This window comes from Gopherus evgoodei, chromosome 16, assembly GCF_007399415.2.
Source record: "Gopherus evgoodei ecotype Sinaloan lineage chromosome 16, rGopEvg1_v1.p, whole genome shotgun sequence".
Taxonomy (NCBI): Eukaryota; Metazoa; Chordata; order Testudines; family Testudinidae; genus Gopherus; species Gopherus evgoodei.
The window spans coordinates 1,934,192-1,952,832 of NC_044337.1; the positions used below are offsets into that span (position 1 = coordinate 1,934,192).

The 18,641-nt window shown below is 45.7% G+C and overlaps 1 protein-coding gene across 5 annotated transcripts in view; it reads left to right on the forward strand.

Moving 5' to 3' along the window:
* Nucleotides 1-18,641, forward strand: part of EXD3 (exonuclease 3'-5' domain containing 3) — a 611,569-nt gene that overhangs the window by 100,078 nt on the left and 492,850 nt on the right. For 4 of the 5 annotated variants that reach the window (XM_030535478.1, XM_030535484.1, XM_030535479.1 and 1 more), the window contains one exon: nt 13,216-13,315. The exons of the other annotated variant lie outside the window; for it this stretch is intronic. In XM_030535478.1, the coding sequence (XP_030391338.1) occupies nt 13,279-13,315 (37 nt within the window). In that variant the 5' untranslated portion in view covers nt 13,216-13,278. The remainder of the gene's footprint in view (nt 1-13,215; nt 13,316-18,641) is intronic. 5 annotated transcript variants of the gene reach the window in all.

The window sequence follows — 18,641 nt, forward strand, 5'->3', positions numbered from 1 at the left end:
AGATTCTGAATGTATGAATGGTCAGATGTGAACCTCTGCTAGACTATTAGGCATTGGCATATGGAACTGAAAAAGTCATTTCTGTAGATTTGTTATTGTTCCTTTATTATTGGTATTCTGTTGATACCCACAATGTGGCATTATCCACACAGGCATGAAGGCATTATTGTCCCAAAGAGTTTGCTCAGATTTTATTTATTACCGTGATACCACAATAATTGATGTATTCTTAATGCATGTTCCTTGGAGAGTGCATCAGGATGGTATAACTCCACTGACTTCAACCACACTTGGTCTGTTTAGTGCTGAATCCTGTTATAATTAACTGGTACTTTACATTTCAAAACAATCCAAACCATAATTACTTAAAAAAAGCTGTATGTATAAAAGAGAGACAGAGAGTGATGGATCTGTTCATTAGACTGATTTGTAATAAACGTTTAATTGAATAAATGTTTAATTGAAAGGAGTCTCCTCCATTTAGTTTGACAGTTCTGGCATTACATGCTCCTACTAATAGAGCAAATGTTTTGGATTCTGCTATGCTGCTGTGTTCTGGAATGCTCTGCAAGCTGGGTCTGGATGGGTCAGAGGTGAGCATCTCAGCCAATCCACTTTGGACCTATGAAGTTTTATGTGGCAGACAAGTAACATTCCAGACCATTGATAAAGAAATGAAACTTCCTGGGGCTTCTTCTGCGCAGAATTCAGACAGTGTTGCTTTCAAACTTCTTTTTAACCCTGATGCTGATAGTTGCCCTTCTCCCTTGCTGTCAAGAAATTAAATACAGGGTTTCTGTGTAGTTTTAAAATTTATGTGTAGAGGGGGTTGGCCAAGTGAGAACAGTTTGAACTTGCCTTTTGCATTTCATACCCTTTTTACAATGAAAGATATAATATACACACTCCCATGTATTTATGATAAATAAAACAGACCAAAGAAAATGTCTGGAGATAGGCTTAGTATACAGGTAACTATACTGACATACCAAAAAAATGTGATGACGTTTGGATAACTACAGCAATGAAGAACTATGACATAGGGCATAATCCCAGAACTGTTGAAATCAATGGAAAGACTCCCATTGACTTCAGTGGGCTTTGGATCAAACCCATAATGCCTTTGTCAGGACCCTGAAAGATGTGCATGTGTATTGCTTTAACTAAAATGGACTTCCAGGACTGTTGCCCATCCCCGCCTTCCATACTCATGGTCCAGTACTTTCTGGGATGTGTTGAGTGGTGCTGGATGCCTCTCTGGCTCCATATCCTTCCATGTTAGGTGGTGATGGAGCAGAGAAAAACTGAAATTATTATTAAAAATCATGACATTTTTTCAAAATAATAAATGTTGGCTACTTTTTATTTTGTTTTCTGTGCTTTTAGGTTACATTCAATTAACCTTTTCAACCATTTCTTCACAATCAAGGGGACTAGAAACTTACTTTTGTTTTAAAAAAAAAGAAGAGGAGTGTCTCATGTGGTCTCTTCAATCTGGCAGCTGTGGCTTAAAAAACCCCGCAAAATAATATTAGACTTGTGTTAAATTGCAGGAACTGGCAACACTGTATTTAAAAATGTCAAAGAAAAAGCAACACTTGTTTTTCTCTGTCTGCCTCCTGTTTCTGGCTTGCTCGTGCTTGTGACCCTACTTGCATTGATAGCATTGAAGAGAAAACAGGCCCTTCAGTTCCCTGTATTGTGTTAGAATAATAGACTTGTAGGACTGGAAGGGACCTCAGTAAGTCTTCTAGTCCAGTCCCCTGCACTCAAGGCAGGACTAAGTATTAGTCATGACTAAGGCTGTCTGTCTGTCACAGAGGTCACAGAAGTTACGAATTCTATGACTTTCCGTGACCTCTGTGCAGGGGCGGCTCTAGGTATTTTGCCGCCCCGAGCATGGCAAGCAGGCTGCCTTCGGCATCTTGTCTGCAGGAGGTCTGCCGAAGCCGTGGGGCCAGCGGACCCTCCGCAGACATGCCGCTGAAGGCAGCCGGCCTGCCGCCCTCGCGGCGACCAGCAGAGACCCGCCGTGGCTTGCCACCCCAGGCACGCGCTTGACGTGCTGGTGCCTGGAGCTGCCCCTGCCTCCGTGACTTCTGCAACGGCTGGTGCTGACTCGGGGGCTGCCCGAGCTGGCAGTAGCAGTTTGGGTGTGTGGGAAGGGGCTCGTAGGTGGAGGAGCCATGGGGCTCTGCATGCTGCCCACGCCCACAGGTGCTGCCCCTGCAGCTCCCATTGACTGTGGTTCCCGGCCAGTGGGAGCTGCGGAGCTAGCTCTTGTAGTGGGAGCAGCGCATGGAGCCGCACTGGCCACTCCTCCCCCAGGAGCTGCAGGGACATGCTGGTTGGAGCCAGGTAGGGAGCCTGCCAGCTCTGCCAACCCTCTCCCCCCAGCACAAACAGAGATCCCAGCCCCCCCCATCTCCCAGCAGGGGTCCCAGGCTGTGCACTGCCCTCCATACCTCCCCAGCACCCAGTGGTGGTTGTAGGGCGCTGGCTGCCACCCCCCAGGACCAGCAGGGGTCTTGGGCCACACACTCCGCACACACGGCACCCCTGGACTGCTCCCCCTCCCCCCCCAGACACCTGCGAACCCCCAGCCCAAGTTTTAGATAGGAGTATATTGTAAAAGCCATGGACAGGTCACAGGCCATGAATTTTTGTTTACTGTCCATGACTTTTACTAAAAATACCCCGGACTAAAACGTAGCCTTAGTCATGACCTCAGGTGCTACTAAAGCCTGTTCTACACTACAGAGTTAAGTTGACATAAGGCAGCTTAAGTCAACCTAACCTCTAAGGGTATGTCTCCACTACCCACTGGATTGGCAGGCAGTGATCGACCCCCAAGCCCTCTCCCATCGACTCCTGTACTCCAGAGTCAAGAGAGGTGCAGGCAGAGTCTAAGGGGGAACCGCAGCAGTTGACTCACCATGGTGAAGACACTATGGTAAGTTGATCTAAGTATGTCGACTTCAGCTACGTGGAGATTACGTAACTTAGATCGATTCCAACCCCACCCCGGGTAGACCAGGGCCAAGTGTCTACACTACAGTTAGGCTCCCACAGATGTAAGTCAGCCAGTACATCAACTTAATAACTCCACCTCGGAGAGAAGTGTAACACTTAAGTCAGTGTAGTTAGAGTGACACAGTGTCAGTGTTGACACTGTGTTACTTACATCACTGGAGTCCTGTTGCCCCGCACTGACAGCCTGAACTGTCAGCCCCATGTGGGGCTCACAGCTGGAGCACTCCCTTCCTCCCCCCTCCCAGCCCTGGGGCTGTCAGGTGAGCTAAGCATTCATTCAGCTGACTTCAAATTATTTTCATTCTGCAAACAGATTGGTTAAATTACTGTGAAACTCATTATGGCATTTTGTTTTTTAAAAAACTCAGAACAAAACCTGTCATTGGAGTGGTCTCACAGCCATGAACTGTAGCTCTCACAACACCAACAGACGGGCAGGGTGACAGTTTCTTGGTAGCTGCCAGTGAGATACTTGTTGGAGGGGGGAAATCATTGGTTAACTCTGCAGTGAAAAAATTGTTTGTGGAACTCTTTTCTTCTAACTTTCCCATATTGGTTTATTTATAAGGAACTTTTTGAAGACACTCAAACACAATATGTACACGATGACAATGGTCTGTTTCTAATGTGTCATTATTAACCACTGCAAAACTGGTGAAGTCTTTTGGAGCTGAGCTCTGTACAAGACCAAAGACAGAGACATTTTCCTCCAGACATACTAGGCTCAGACGTTGAGTAGACTAACCCATTGTGCGCAATCAAACTCAAGCCTGAATGTAAAAATAGTAGATGTGTGAGAAATGAGATAACAACTCTCTGCATGGAGAACAATTGAACTAAATTTAACATCAACTCCAAAATTACTCTAATATGATGTAAAGGAGAGAATTTTTTTTTAAAAAAACCTCAGGCTAGAAAGAAACCAGAAACAGAAGAGAAATTGTGATTTTTACTGTTCAACAAAAATAGAAGCAGTGTCTAGAGGTTCTTTTTTCTGCCAAGAAATGTTAATGAATTATGGGACCTGTCTGTTTAATGCCAATGACTTGAAAAATTGCAAACGGCTGCAGAGGGAAACTGAAAACAGGTATTGTACAAAAAGCAGGGTTCCCCAGGCTGTCACGGTCGGAAAAAGGCAGCGGGGGGTTGGGGGGAGGGAATGCCTTAACTGTATAGCTTCTTTGCACTGAAGCTAAACATTTCAAACATCACATTACGTCGGGATACCTAGTCTCATAGTGTGCAGCCCAAATGTGAAGAGTTTGTATGTTAAATAATTTCTTAGATTATTGTTTTAGTAGGCTAGATTCTCAGGACTCTATGCAATAAAAATAATCCAAGCAGAATATGTAGAATGACAAGTTCCATCCTAATTTACATAGTTTTGAGGCAGTAGCGAAAATGGAGATATGACTTGCCTGTTTTTTCTGAAAGTATCTAAGAAAAAGACATTTTCCACAAATCATAATACCTGACCCACAAAACAATGGGATTTGATTAGTGCTCTGCATGGCTATATAGATGCCTGACTTAATTCCCAGTCTGTTTCTTCACACACTGGCAATGCAGCAGCAGAAGTGTGATGGACACCTAAGTGAAAATGAGAGACATTTATTTTTCAGCAGACAATGTGGCTATAGAGCAGTGTCAGTACGAGTTTCCCTAGTAGGTGACTCCTTGGAGGGACACACAGGGGGCACCAGCTAAAAGGGAGGACATGTGACCTCCCTACATGACTGCACCCCTCCCCCAGCAGGGGCCCCCATGCTCTCCCCATCTCTCATTACTTGGCTTCCAGGACAGTGGCTGAGCCTTCCCTGGCATGCTCGGAGTTGGCGCCTGTCCCCAGATGGGGAACAGCCTGCTGCTGCCGCAGCCAGGTGCACTCTCCCTGTCAGCCACTGCACTGCACCGGGCAGCATCCCAGGCAGAATTGCTGGAAGAGGGGAGGCGCCGGTCCTGCTTCTTACCTTCCAGCTCTGGCACCACTCCTTCCTCTCCCCACTTGGACCAGCTGCTGTGGGCACCTGACCCTGCTGGAGGGTCACTTGACACTTTGTGCCCCTCTCATGAGTCACCACAGTGGGATATTCTCAGGGTTCCGACTAACAAATAGAAGAAGTATTTGTGGGGAGCAGGAGCTGAAAATGTCATTTTAAAAACTATTCTATAGATCTCTGAATGTGACTCCTGATAGTGTATGCAATGGTCTTTCCTAAAATGGCTGCTCACTGAAATAATATTGCCAATAGGTAAGAACTGTTACAGAGATGGACTTCTGGAATTACTCAGCTAAATTCAAAAGGGAATTTGAAAAAAATCTTGTCAGAGTTCCAAAAATCTGCCCAAATGCTGAGTGTTTGTGCCAGTGACTGTGGTCTGGATCTTATGCCACTGGACCTTAATGCCACTGACTACTAAATAAGACCATATTCCTTGGAGGGTCCTGTGCCATTTCAGTGGATGTGTTTGCTTGGACTGGTTAATAATGTACTTATGTCACTATTTTCTAGAGATGATTAACGGGATCCTCCCATCCTTGCATTCTTGTGCTGCCAACCTATTTGGGGGCCACAGAACCACGGTAGGGAGCAGGGAGTCATATCTTAGTGTGATATATTTACACAGAGCCATTAGAATCATAAGACTGGAAGGAACCTCGATAGATCTAGTGCAGTCTCCTACACTGAGGCAGGACTAAGTATCACCTGTCCCTGACAGGTGTTTAACCTATTCTTAAAAACTTCTAATGATGGAGATTCCACAACCTCTCTAGGCTATTTGTTCCAGTGCTTACTCTGGCTATGTCTACACTACAGGATAATTTCGAATTAACATAAACCGGTTTTATAAAACAGATATTATAAAATCGACTGCACGCGGCCACACTAGGTACATTAATTCGGTGGTGTGGTTCCATGGTCCAAGGCTAGCATCGATTTCCGGAGCGTTGCACTGTGGGTAGCTATTCCGTAGCTATCCCATAGTTCCCGCAGTCTCCCCTGCCCCTTGGAATTCTGGGTTGAGATCCCAGTGCCTGATGGGGCAAAAATCATTGTCGTGGGTGGTTCTGGGCACAGCCTCACCCCTCCCTTCCTGAAAGCAGCAGACAACCATTTTGCACCTTTTTTCCTGAGTGAACTGAAAGCAAACGCCATAGCACAGCAAGCATGGACCCTGCTCAGATCAATAGTGCAATCGTGGACATTGTAAACACCTCGCGCATTCTCGTGCAGTCTATGGTGAACCGTGAACTGCAAAGGCAGGCGAGGAGGAGGCAGCTACGGCAGCGTGGCGACGAGGGTGATGAGGACATGGACACTGATTTCTCCCTAACCGCGGGCCCCTGCACTTTGGAGCTCCTGCTGGTAATGGGGGAGGTTCTACCCATTGAACGCCGATTTTGGGCCCGGGAAACAAGCACAGACTGGTGGGACCACATAGTTTTGCAGGTGTGGGACTATTCACAGTGGCTGCGAAACTTTCGCATGCGTAAGAGCACTTTCTTTGAACTTTGTGACTTGCTTTCTCCTGCCCTGAAACGTCATAATACCAAGATGAGAGCAGCCCTCACAGTGGAGAAGCGAGTGGCAATAGCCCTCTGGAAGCTTGCAACGCCAGACAGCTACCGGTCAGTCGGGAATCAATTTGGAGTGGGAAAATCTACTGTGGGGGCTGCTGTGTTGCAAGTAGCCAAAGCAATCATTAAGCTGCTGCTACAAAAGGTTGTGACTCTGGGAAACATGCAGGTCATAGTGGATGGCTTTGCTGCAATGGGATTCCCTAACTGTGGTGGGGCGATAGATGGAACCCATATCCCTATCTTGGCACCGGAGCACCAGGGCACGCAGTACATAAACCGCAAGGGGTACTTTTCAATGGTGCTGCAAGCACTGGTGGATCACAAGGGACGTTTCACCAACATCCACGTGGGATGGCCAGGAAGAGTTCATGACGCTCGCGTCTTCAGAAGCACTGTTCTGTTTAAATGGCTGCAGCAAGGGACTTACTTCCCGGACCAGAAGATAACAGTTGGGGATGTTGAAATGCCTGTCGTTATCCTCGGTGACCCAGCCTACCCCTTGATGCCATGGCTCGTGAAGCCATAGATAGGCCGCCTGGACAGTGGTCAGGAGCTGTTCAACTAGAGGCTGAGCAAGTGCAGAATGGTGGTAGAATGTGCATCTGGCTGTTTAAAGACGCGCTGGTGCACATTACTGACTCGCTCAGACCTCAGCCAAACCAGTGTCCCCTTTGTTATTGCTGCTTGCTGTGTGCTCCACAATCTCTGTGAGTAAGGGGGAGACCTTTATGGCGGGGTGGGAGGCTGAGGCAAATCACCTGGCCTCTGATTACGTGCAGCCAGACACCAGGGCGATTAGAAGAGCTCACCAGGAAGTGGTGCGCATCAGAAAAGCCTTAAAAACGAGTTTCATCACAGGCCAGGGTACAGTGTGACTGCTGTGTTTGTTTCCCCTTCATGAACCTCCCCACCTTTATTGACTCCTCCTGTAAGCAACCCACCCTCCCCCTTCGATTACAGCTTGCTTAAGGAAATAAAGTCACTATCGTTTAAAAAGCATGTATTCTTTATTAAAAGTCATTCCCTGTAAGCAACCCACCCGCCCCCTTCATTTAAAAAGCATGTAATTATAAAAAGAGGAAGTTAATTAACAAAGTATCCCGGGAGTGGTTTGGGAGGAGGATAGGAGGGAAGGAAAAGGCCATTAAGCACATTTCAATGTAATGACAGCCTTTTGGTTGGACTGTCCATGGGGGTGGAGTGGGCTGGTGCACAAAGCCTTCCCCCACGCATTCTTACACGTCTGGGTGAGGAAGACATGGAACATGGTGAGTACTGAGGGTGGTTAAACATGGGCTGCAGCGGCACTCTGTGACCCCGCTGCTCCTCCTGAAGATCCACCAGACGTCGGAGGATGTCAGTTTGATCACGCAGCAGCTCCAGCATTGCATCCCGCCACCGCTGATCTTCCTGCCTGTACCTCTCATCTCGAGCGTCTCTCCTATCCTCACGTTGGTGCCTCCTGTCCTCACATTGGTCCCTCCTATCCTCACGTTCACTGGAATCTTTCCTGTACTTTTTTACCACGTCCTTCCACTCCCTCAGATGAGCTCTTTCATTGCGGGTTACTTCCATGATTTCTGAGAACATTTCATCTCGCGTCCTTTTCTTCCTCCACCTTATCTGAGCTATCCTTGGGGATGGAGTAGGGAGGCTTGAAAAATGTGCAGCTGCATGAGTGGGGGAAAATAGGGAGAGAAGGATTATAAAAGATACATTTTACAGAACAATGGTTATACTCCTTCACAGTGAACAACACTATTCACCTTACATAGCACGTGTGATTTCACTACAGGGTCGCATTTGGAAACCTTTAATATTGAGTGCCTGCGGCTCTGGTGTTACAGATCAACACAGACGCAGGTCCGGGCATCACAATTCAGTTTGCATGCTGTCATGGTAAGGCAACAGCTTCTCCCTTTGCTGCTTCTTTCCTGTTAACAAGGAGCAGCAGATGCCAACTCCTCCCCTCCCCAATCCAGTTCTCTAGAATTGCTTTACCCCTCCCCCCACCGCATGGCTGGTATCATGGAAGATCACTGCTAATCACCCACCTTTCTCCCCCTGCCACCGTGTGGCTGGTAGCTTGGAAGATTCCTGTTGGCCAAACGCTAAAAAGCTCAGCGCTGTCCTTCTCCCCTCCCCCATCTCTCTGTCCCCTTACTTAAATTCCTTACTTTCAACCAGGTTATCATGAACGATATCACTCTGCTGAGGATAACACAGCGAGATAAAGAATGGATGTTTCTTGAATGCCAGCAATCACCGGGACCATACGCAGCTATGCTTTGTCATGCAATGATACCCGATTACTTGCTACGTGCATGGCGTGGTAAAGTGTCCTACCATGGTGGACGGAACAAGGCTGCCTTGCCCAGAAACCTTCTGCAAAGGCTTTTGGAGTACCTCCAGGAGCGCTTCATGGAGATGTCCCTGGAGGATTTCCGCTCCATCCCCAGACATGTTAACAAACTTTTCCAGTAACTGTACTGGCCGTGAATGCATCCCAAGCCCTCATGGCAAATCAATCATTAAAAAATGCTGGCTTTTAAACCATGTTTTATATTTACAAAGGTACACTCACCAGAGGTCGCTTCCATGGCTTCATTGTCTGGGCTAGTGGCTTGGGAGGGCTGGGAGGGTAATTCCGTTTGGGTCACCAAAAGCTCCTGGCTGCTGGGGAGAATGGAGTGCTGTGTGCTGTCTGCAAGCTCATCCTCCTCTTCCTCCTCCTCCTCCTCCTCCTCCTCATCTTCCCCCTCCGCTGAATCCTCATCCATGGTTGAGATTATAACCCCCACCTCGGAATCCACAGACAAGGGGAGGGTAGTGGTGGCGCAGCCCCCTAAAATTGCATGCAGCTCAGCGTAGAAGCGGCATGTTTTTGGCCCTGACCCTGATCTTCCCTTTGCTGCTTTGGTTTTCTGGTAGGCTTGTCTGAGCTCCTTCACTTTCACTCTGCACTGCACTGAGTCCCTGCTGTGGCCTCTCTCCTTCATGGTCCTGGAAATTTTTTCAAAAGTTTTTTCATTTCGTCTTTTGGAATGGAGTTCTGTTAGCACTGAATCCTCTCCCTATATAGCGATCAGATCCAGTACCTCTCGTGCAGTCCATGCTGGAGCTCTTTTTCTGTTCTCAGGAGACTGCATTGTTACCTGTGCTGATGAGCTCTGCGTGGTCACCTGTGCTGATCAGAGCTCCACGCTGGCCAAACAGGAAATGCAATTCAAAAGTTCGCAGGGCTTTTCCTGTATACCTGGCCAGTGCATTAGAGTTCAGATTCCTGTCCAGAGCGGCCAGTGGTGCAGTGTGGGATAGCGCCCGGAGGCCAATAACTTCGATTTGCGGCCACACTAACCCTAAATCAATATGTTAATATCGATTTTAGCGTTACTCCTCTCGTTGGGGAGGAGTACAGAAATCGATTTAAAGAGCCCTTTAAATTGATATAAAGTGCACTGTAGTGTGGACGGGTACAGCGTTAAATCGATTTGACGCTGTTAAAATCAGTTTAACTGCGTAGTGTGGACCAGGCCTCTGACAGGAAATTTTTCCCGATGTCTAATCTCTATTTCCCTTGCTGCAATTTAAGCCCATTGCTTCTTGTCCTGTGCTCAGTGGCAGGGCTGGCTCCAGGATTTTTGCCGCCCCAAGGAGCAAAGAAAAAAGAGCTGCGATTGTGATCAACTCTACTGCCTCCGTTTCAGTCTTCGGCGGCAATTCGGTGGCAGGTCCTTTGCTCCAAGAGGGAGTGAGGGACCCACTGCCAAATTGCCACCAAAGAGCTGGATGTGCCACCCCTCTCTGTTGGGCTGCACACAATACTCCGGCTAGTACATCCCAGAATGATGTTTGCTTTTTTTGCAATAGTGTTGCACTGTTGACTTATATTTAGCTTGCTCTCCACTATGACCCTCAGAGCCCTTTCTGCAATACTCCTTCCTAGGCAGTCATTTCCCATTTTGTATGTGTGCAACTGATTGTTCCTTCCTAAGTGGGCTACTTTGCATTTGTCCTTATTGAATTTCATCCTATTTACTTCAGACCATTTCTCCAGTTTGTCCAGATCATTTTGAATGTTAATCCTTATTTACCAACTCCTTGAGTTCGCTAAAGTCTGCCTTCTTGAAGTCCATTATCTTCATTCTGCCGTTTTCCCTCCTACCATTCCTCAGAATCATGAACTCTATAATTTCATGATCACTTTCACCCAAGCTGCCTTACCCATTCAAATTCTCAACCAGTTCCTGCATATTTCTCAGAATCAAATCTAGAACAGTTTCTCCCCGATCACTTTCTCCACCTTCTGTACTAAAAACTGTCTTGAATGCATTCCATGAATTTATTGGATAATCTGTGCCTGGCTGTATTATTTTCCCAACAGATCTGTGAGCACTTGACATCCCCCATCCCCACCAAGTCCTGTGCTTTGGATAATTTTATTAGTTGTTTTAAAAAAGCCTCATCCACCTCTTGTTCCTGGTTACCTGGTCTATAGTAGACCACATACCATGACATCACTTTTTTTTTTTTAACCCCTTTCATCCTCACTCAGGGACTTTCAACAGGTCTGCTTCCCACTTCATATCTTGACCTCAGTTTAAGTGTATACATCCTTGATATACAAGGCAACACCTCCTCCCTTTTTTCTTGCGTGTCCATCCTGAACAAGTGGTACCCTTCAATACCAACATTCAAGTCATATGAATTGTCCCACCCTGTGAAGCTAGTTATGTCATAATTGTGATTATTCACTAGTTCTTCCTGTTTTTTCCCATACTTCTTGCATTAATAAACAGACATCTGAGATATTCATTAGATTTATATTCCCTCTTGTCTCTACTTTCTCCCTTCTATGATTGTCCATTTTCCTCATAGATTTCAACTCTTCACCCAGGTCTCCATGTTCTGGACTCATCAGTGGGCTTTTGTCTTCTGCCCCGATGAACCTTGTTTAAAGCCATCCTCACTAGTTAGCCAATCAGTGTCCAAAGATACTCTTCCTTTTCCTTCATGGGTGGATCCCATCTCTGCTTAGCAGTCCTTCTTGGAACAGCATCCCATGAAAGAAGTTGCCAAAGCCCTTCTGGTGGCACCATCTGTGCAGCCATACATTCACCACCAGGATGTGTCTGTCTCTGCCTGGACCCCTACCCTTGACCAGAAGGATTGATGAGAACACCACCTGTGCCTTCAATTCCCCAACCCTAAATCTCAGAGTCTTGTAGTCACTTCTAATCTGCTTAGTCTTACACCTTATAGTATAATGAATGCCCACATGGATGAGCAGCATGGTATCATAGTTAGAGGGCTGGATGATCCTCAGCAGTCCTTCAATAATGTCTTGGATAGAGGCCCCTAGCAGTTAGCACACTTCCCGCGCTCCCAGGTCAGACATTCATCTCCAGGTGTAGAAGATACACTGTATGTATTTGTGTGGAGCAGCTTTATCCATCTGCAATAGAAGACTGTACTTTTATTGACAGTTTCTGGTGACAGTGTAAACTGTGTGAGTGACGCCCTCAGAGTGATGTGTATATCTCACTAGAACCCTGGGGTAAGTCATCTTCTACAGTTGCATATTGTCCTCTGAAGTGCTCATGAGACTACCATTCACTTTACATGGATTGTATTTATAACACTCAAAAAGTACACAGACCTGAAGTAAGCCTTTAACAGGTTATCCAAAAACTTAAATCCCTTCTCTTTCCTAGTATATTTTTATTCTGTGCATTGCTGTTTGCAAGAATATTAAATCTGGGTATTCTTGAGGGGAATTTCCTGACAAACAATCCTCTAATGTGACTCAGCAGGAAGGATGTAGTTAAGACACTGGACTGGGACTCAGGAGATTTGGGTTCTATTCCCAGCCGCAGCCAAGATGTAATGAATGGGTGGATGAACAAACAAGGAGGTGGGGCAAACATGATTTTGGTATCAACAGTTTGCAAAATTGGAAAGTTATGTAGGTTTTGTTTTTGTTAACGGGGACAAATAGATAACATTCAAGATGAGGCTTTGACTTACACTGAGGTCTGTGAAATATGAACCTAAAAATTAATGTTACGTTGATGTAGAAATCAAGCTGCATTATTGAATATGTGGGAATAATTGAGATGATATCTTCCACTGTGGGTTTAGGTGAATAATTCCTCACGCAGCGTGTGTCTACACAGCTGCTGGAAGGTGTGATTCCCAGCTTGGCTAGATCTACATGCACTCGCTCTGCTTGAGGTAGTGCCTAAAAACAGCGTCATGGCCAAGGCGGCACTAGCTGGCTGCCCAAATTCATGTCAGGTAGGATTATATCAGGTGGCTAGCATGACCTGCTGCTTGGGCCACCATGGCTACACTGCTATTTTTAGTTTGAGCAGAACTAGCATGGCTATGTCTTCCCACATAGGGAATTACATCTCCCAGCTGCAGTGCAGATATACCTTTAGGGGCCCTCATCCTTCAAACTGTGTGCTGGAGTTTCTATGAGAAAATAGATCCCAGGGCACTTTCTCCCCCACTTTGCTGAGGGTCAATCACCCCTTAGTTTATGAAGTGCAAACTTAGTATTTTCTTTGTCAGTAACTCTGCATTTTTCCTTTCAGAATTGAGAGTACTGATTGCAGCATTTTAGCTCAACATTTTAACTTGGTGTCCATCTAGAAAGGATGAATCCGGAGAGCAGCCCAAGTGACCACACTGATGGTGAGTTTTCTGCCTGTGCAGGCACTCAGATCTATCTGTAATGTTTTGGTCAGCAAGATTTGCTTTGTGCATGTTTTACTAATTTCTGTAGTGTCAGAAAATTAAACCCCAAACAGGAATAAAACAAAAACAGTGAATCAAGTGCTGAAACTGTCAAATGCATCTTGCATCTATGATTTTGCAATGTACCATGAAGGTGACTGGACCTTCAACACTCTCTGAGATTAGTGTCAGAGTGGTCGCCATGTTAGTTTGTATCCTCAAAAACAGTGAGGAGTCCTTGTGGCACTTTAGAGACTAACAAATAAATTTCTTAGTTTTCCCAGATAAATTTGTTAGTCTCTGAAGTGCCACAAGACTCCTCATTGTTTTGTCTCTGAGACTAGTCAGCTGTCAGAATGCTGGGAATTAGACTCTGATTTTAAAAAAATGTTTGACAGTTGTACTGTTTCAACAACTCCCATGTATGCACAAGAATATGCGGTTTTAATTCCAATGCCTTATACAAGTGATCATTCAGTTTTATCTATCATCTAGTTTTTCTGTATTCAGTCATGTGTCAGCAGTAATTATCCTTCTAACGAAAGAGTTAGATTACAAAGTAATGTGCAGCAAATGTGTAATAAAAAAACCAGTGGCATCATGTCCCAATTAACTCCTGGAACTGTTTACTAAGGGTTGCAGTGGATTTGCTGGAAATTTTAAAATCAAGATTGGATGTTCTTCTGAAAGATCTGCTCTAATTCAAACAGACATTATTTCAGGGAAGTTCTGTGGCCTGTGTTATCATAGAATCATAGAATATCAGGGTTGGACTGGACCTCAGGAGATCATCTAGTCCAACCCCCTGTTCAAAGCAGGACCGATTCCCAGACACAGTTTTGTCCCAGATCCCTAAGTGGCCCCCTCTTGGATTGAACTCACAAGCCTGGGTTTAGCAAGCCAATGCTCAAACCACTGTTATCCCTCCCCTGCAGGAAGTCAGGCTAGAAGAACACATTTGACCTTTCTGGCATTGGACTCTATGAACCTAGACGCACTGACTATAAAGTGTCAGACTCCTATTCAGTTGTGCACTTATGTTGATGTGTAAAGAGCTGTTCTTATTGTGATATGAAGGCTAGTTTCATGGTTTCCGTTGTTTCCAATTCTCTGTGGATGAGGAGCTTTTTTTTTTTTTGGTCAGATTCCTTTTTCAAAGAAGAGGCTGTTGTGAGAGCTCAGTCTACTTCCTCTTTTGGTTTTTCCTTGAGAGGAATAGTGAGTCTGTTTCTTTCTGGGTTTTTTGTTTGTTTGTTTTGATTTGAGGTCTTTTATTGTTGTTTAGGTTGGTTTGTCTGTCTCTGACTTTATCTACATGAGGAAATTTTATCATTCTGATAGTGACAGTGAAAATCCTCATGTAGACAAGGTGCTGGTAGCCACCATCAGCACTACATCACGCAGACCTGCAAGGAGCAGGGGAAGTCGACATAGTGCTTAAAAACCTCGTGGCTGCCTGAGCCCTTTCTGCACTAGTGCTCCTACCATTGTTGTGACTACTGGAGTGGAACTGGTGGTGCAACAGTGGGAAATTTTAGAAAAATTCCCTCTGGGATGTGGAGGAACAAAGAGAGGTCCTCTCCCCCTTTTTAATATGCGTCCAGTTCTTGATCTAGGGCAGTGGCTCTCAACCTTTCCAGACTGCTTTACCCCTTTCAGGAGTCTGATTTGTCTTATGTACCCCCAAGTTTCACCTCACTTTAAAACTACTTGCTTACAAAATCAGACATGACATAATACAAAAGTGTCACCACCACATCATTACTGAAAAATTGCCTACTTTCTCATTTTTACCATATAATTATAAAATAAATCCACTGGAATATAAGTATTGTACTTACATATCAGTGTATAGTATATAGAGCAGTATAAACAAGTCATTGTCGATATGAAATTTTAGTTTGTACTGACTTTGCTAGAGCTCTTTATTTAGCTTGTTGTAAAACTAGGCAAATATCTAGATGAATTGCTGTACCCCCTGGAAGACTTTTCTGTACCTTCAAGGGTACGTGTACCCCTGGTTGAGAACCACTGATCTAGAGAGGAGAGAGTTCCCACTCTCGAGTGTCCTCTCTGTGTTTTTGTTGATGTGGGTGGAAGATGGCTCCATGGTAGGAGGTTATAGGGGGTGGATGAATTAAGTGTGTGAGGGAGAAAAGTTTAGTGTCTTTGATAATAGGTGCTGGGATGACTCTGTGCAAGGAAAGATTCCTTAGGCAAATCTTTTTTTGTCTCCATTGAGAGGGGTGGAATGGTTGGCCAGAATGCTCCTTTGCTGCTCCTCGAGGGCAAAAGCTTAACAAGATTTAAAAAGGCCTTGGGTATTTACATGGAGCTCAATAATATCTGAAGTTGTTATAATTAATGACAACAGAATTTGGGGAGCGATATTAAACCCTGTGCTTCAGGATGAGACCTTCATGGGGGCATGATATCCCACATATACCTACTGGAGTGTTCTTACATCTCCGTCTGGTGCTGGCCATTGTCAGATGCAGGATACTGGACTAGATAGACATTAGGTCTGATCCATTGTGGAAATCCCTATGTTCCTGTGGTTTGCCAGCTTTATTGCAAATAAGGCTGACAATCTATTTGGAAATCTCTGAAATCTGATCTCCATTTGTTCAGTTCCCAACACCTGATTCTGATTCTACAGCTGCCTTGCAACTTTTAAGACCTCAATACAATTAATTCTCATAAGCCCCACTGAGCCTACCACTTAGGTAGGAGTTAGAGAAGAAGGATACTTTAATCTTTAGAAAGATTAAAATATTTTAATGTAATCCATCTGAAATGGTTAGACTTTTCTCAGGGTCAGAGACAGCCAAGTTTTTTCCCCATTCCCTCCTCCCTTCATCTACAGGAAGGAAGTGCTGGCAAGGGCCCTCTCAGCTTCCTGTCGACTTCTGAGCACATTTCCAGACACAACCTTCTCCATCATCCATCACCCGGACCAGCAAAACAATTAACTGCAGTGCAACAGGAAAAACACATGTCTCACATAAACAGTTTGGAGGCTGTATGATCCCAAACCACTGGAATTCACGTACAAACCAAATTAATCTGTGAGTTACATGTGACCGGAGATTATTCAGTACTTTCTTCCCTTCCGTTTGTAACCAGATGTTTTGGTCACTACAATTTTCCTTTAAAGGACACTTAAAAAAAAAAAGGAATAACATTTGTTTAAGAAACTAGTTGCTACATTGCCAAAAGTCAATAGAATTTATATAGCCTTAGGCCAAGAAAATGACCAAGCTTGGTTTCTGGTCAGAAGCACAATGGAAGTGGTGCCTTTGGCTCCAGGGGTTACTCCTGGGGGCATTCTGTGCCAAAAAATTCTACAAATATTATTTGTCAAAATAACAGTACATAGTTTCAATTACACTTCTACCCCGATATAACGCTGTCCTCAGGAGCCAAAAAATCTTACTGCATTATAGGTGAAACTGCATTATATCGAACTTGCTTTGATCCACCGGAGCGCACAGCCCTGGCCCCGGCCCCCAGAGCTCTGCTTTATCGTGTTATATCCGAATTCGTTTATATCGGGTCGCGTTATATCGGGGTAGAAGTGTATTTTGGTAATTTATTTTAAAATACCTGTCAGCAACTATGTTTAACAATACAGACACACACAAAAATTCCCCCAGGAGTAGAGAGTTAAAGAAACCCCATGACAACCCAGTTCCTATTTCTCTGCCCCTTTGCCCCAAGCCCAGCCAGGGGCCAGACACCCACAATCCCTTCCTCCACACAGCCCAACCGTGGAGCCCTCCCCAGCCAATACACCTGAACCCCCTCCCAGCCATGGGCCCCCCTGCCCAGATACTCACACCCTTCCCCTCCAGAGCCCAGCTGTTACCCACTTCCCAGCCCAAACACCCCCCTCCACCCAGAGAGCCCAGGGATCCAGAGGAAGAAACAGCCTGATGCTTGGTCCGAAGTTTGCATGGAGTTTCCTGCGCGCTGCCCTCTCCTTCCCTCAGGGCATGTTGGGAACTGCAGCTGTCAGGAATCCACTAGCTCCCTCTCCCTTCCTACAGCAGTGTCTTCTATGTGCGAGCTGGGCTCTGCCTGGTCCAGCAGCCCCTAATGGTGGCTAGCAGCACTGCAGCCAGTTTCTGTGGGGGAAAGGAAATTCTGCATGCACAACATTAATTTCTGCAAAATTCTGCATTGCGCAGTGGCGCAGAATTCCCCCAGAAGTACCTATGCATAGAAGGTGACTCGTCAGTATCATATTACTAGGGAAAATGTCCCTGCCAGATGTTCAAGCAGTAATACCGATGGATTCCAGAGCAGGGCAGGGATGAGAGCCATGGTATATAAGGCTGAAGTGTGGCATCTTAAAAGAAGGAAAAAATATGGTGGAGAACTTGAAGACCTCATCCCTGGAAGGGGGGCAGTGGCTCTCTTTCAGAAAGGGTTAGGAGAGTCATTTATGAAATTCTGTTTCATAAAAGCTCCATATTTCTAATTTTGTGACAGAAATTGCATTGCAACATTTAGCTACGTTCTCAGTACTATGTGCTATGCATCTTTTGTCAGGTCAGGCCTTAAATCAACAGTTAGTTTTACATTTAATATAAATCCCTTTTGGAGTAATATAGGTCTCCAAATCAAGAGATCTGCTAATCAAGGCTAGGCTGGGGTCTGCTCAGGAAAATCAGGAGCATTTGAGTAAGTCTGAATTTAGAGGAAAAACTACTTTTGAATATATTAAAACGTCAGCATCTGTTCTTAGTGTAGGAGAAAAGAATTCAAGTGCAAGGGGCTAAGAAAATCAACTAGGGCCGCATTTGAGAAAGGCAGCCACTGTGGCTGCATGCAGCCACCAGGGGTTTTTCATGTGACCACATCCTCCTTGGTGATGATGGCGGGGGGGAGCAAAGTAGTGGCCCCTTGTCACGGAGTCCCTGGGCGATGCTCTGGAACTGCTCCCCACCAAGCCAATCAGGACTTTGGGGAGCCTCCTCTCCCTTGGAGCAGACTTGTTCAGGGCAAGAAGCTCACACAGCTTCACCTCCTGGGTCTCTCCTTGGAGCATTCAGCATCCTCTGCCCCTCCGTGCACTTCCCACAGCGAGTCCACCCCAGCGGGGTCCTGGGGAAGCCACCGGGTTCTGCACCCCCACTTTGCAGTCAGACATGACTCAGCCAGCCAGTAACACAGAGGTTTATTCAATGACAGGAACAGGGTCTAAAACAGAGCTTGTAGATACAGCGAACCGGACCCCTCGGCTGGGTCCATTCTGGGGGGCAGTGAGCCAGACCCCCAG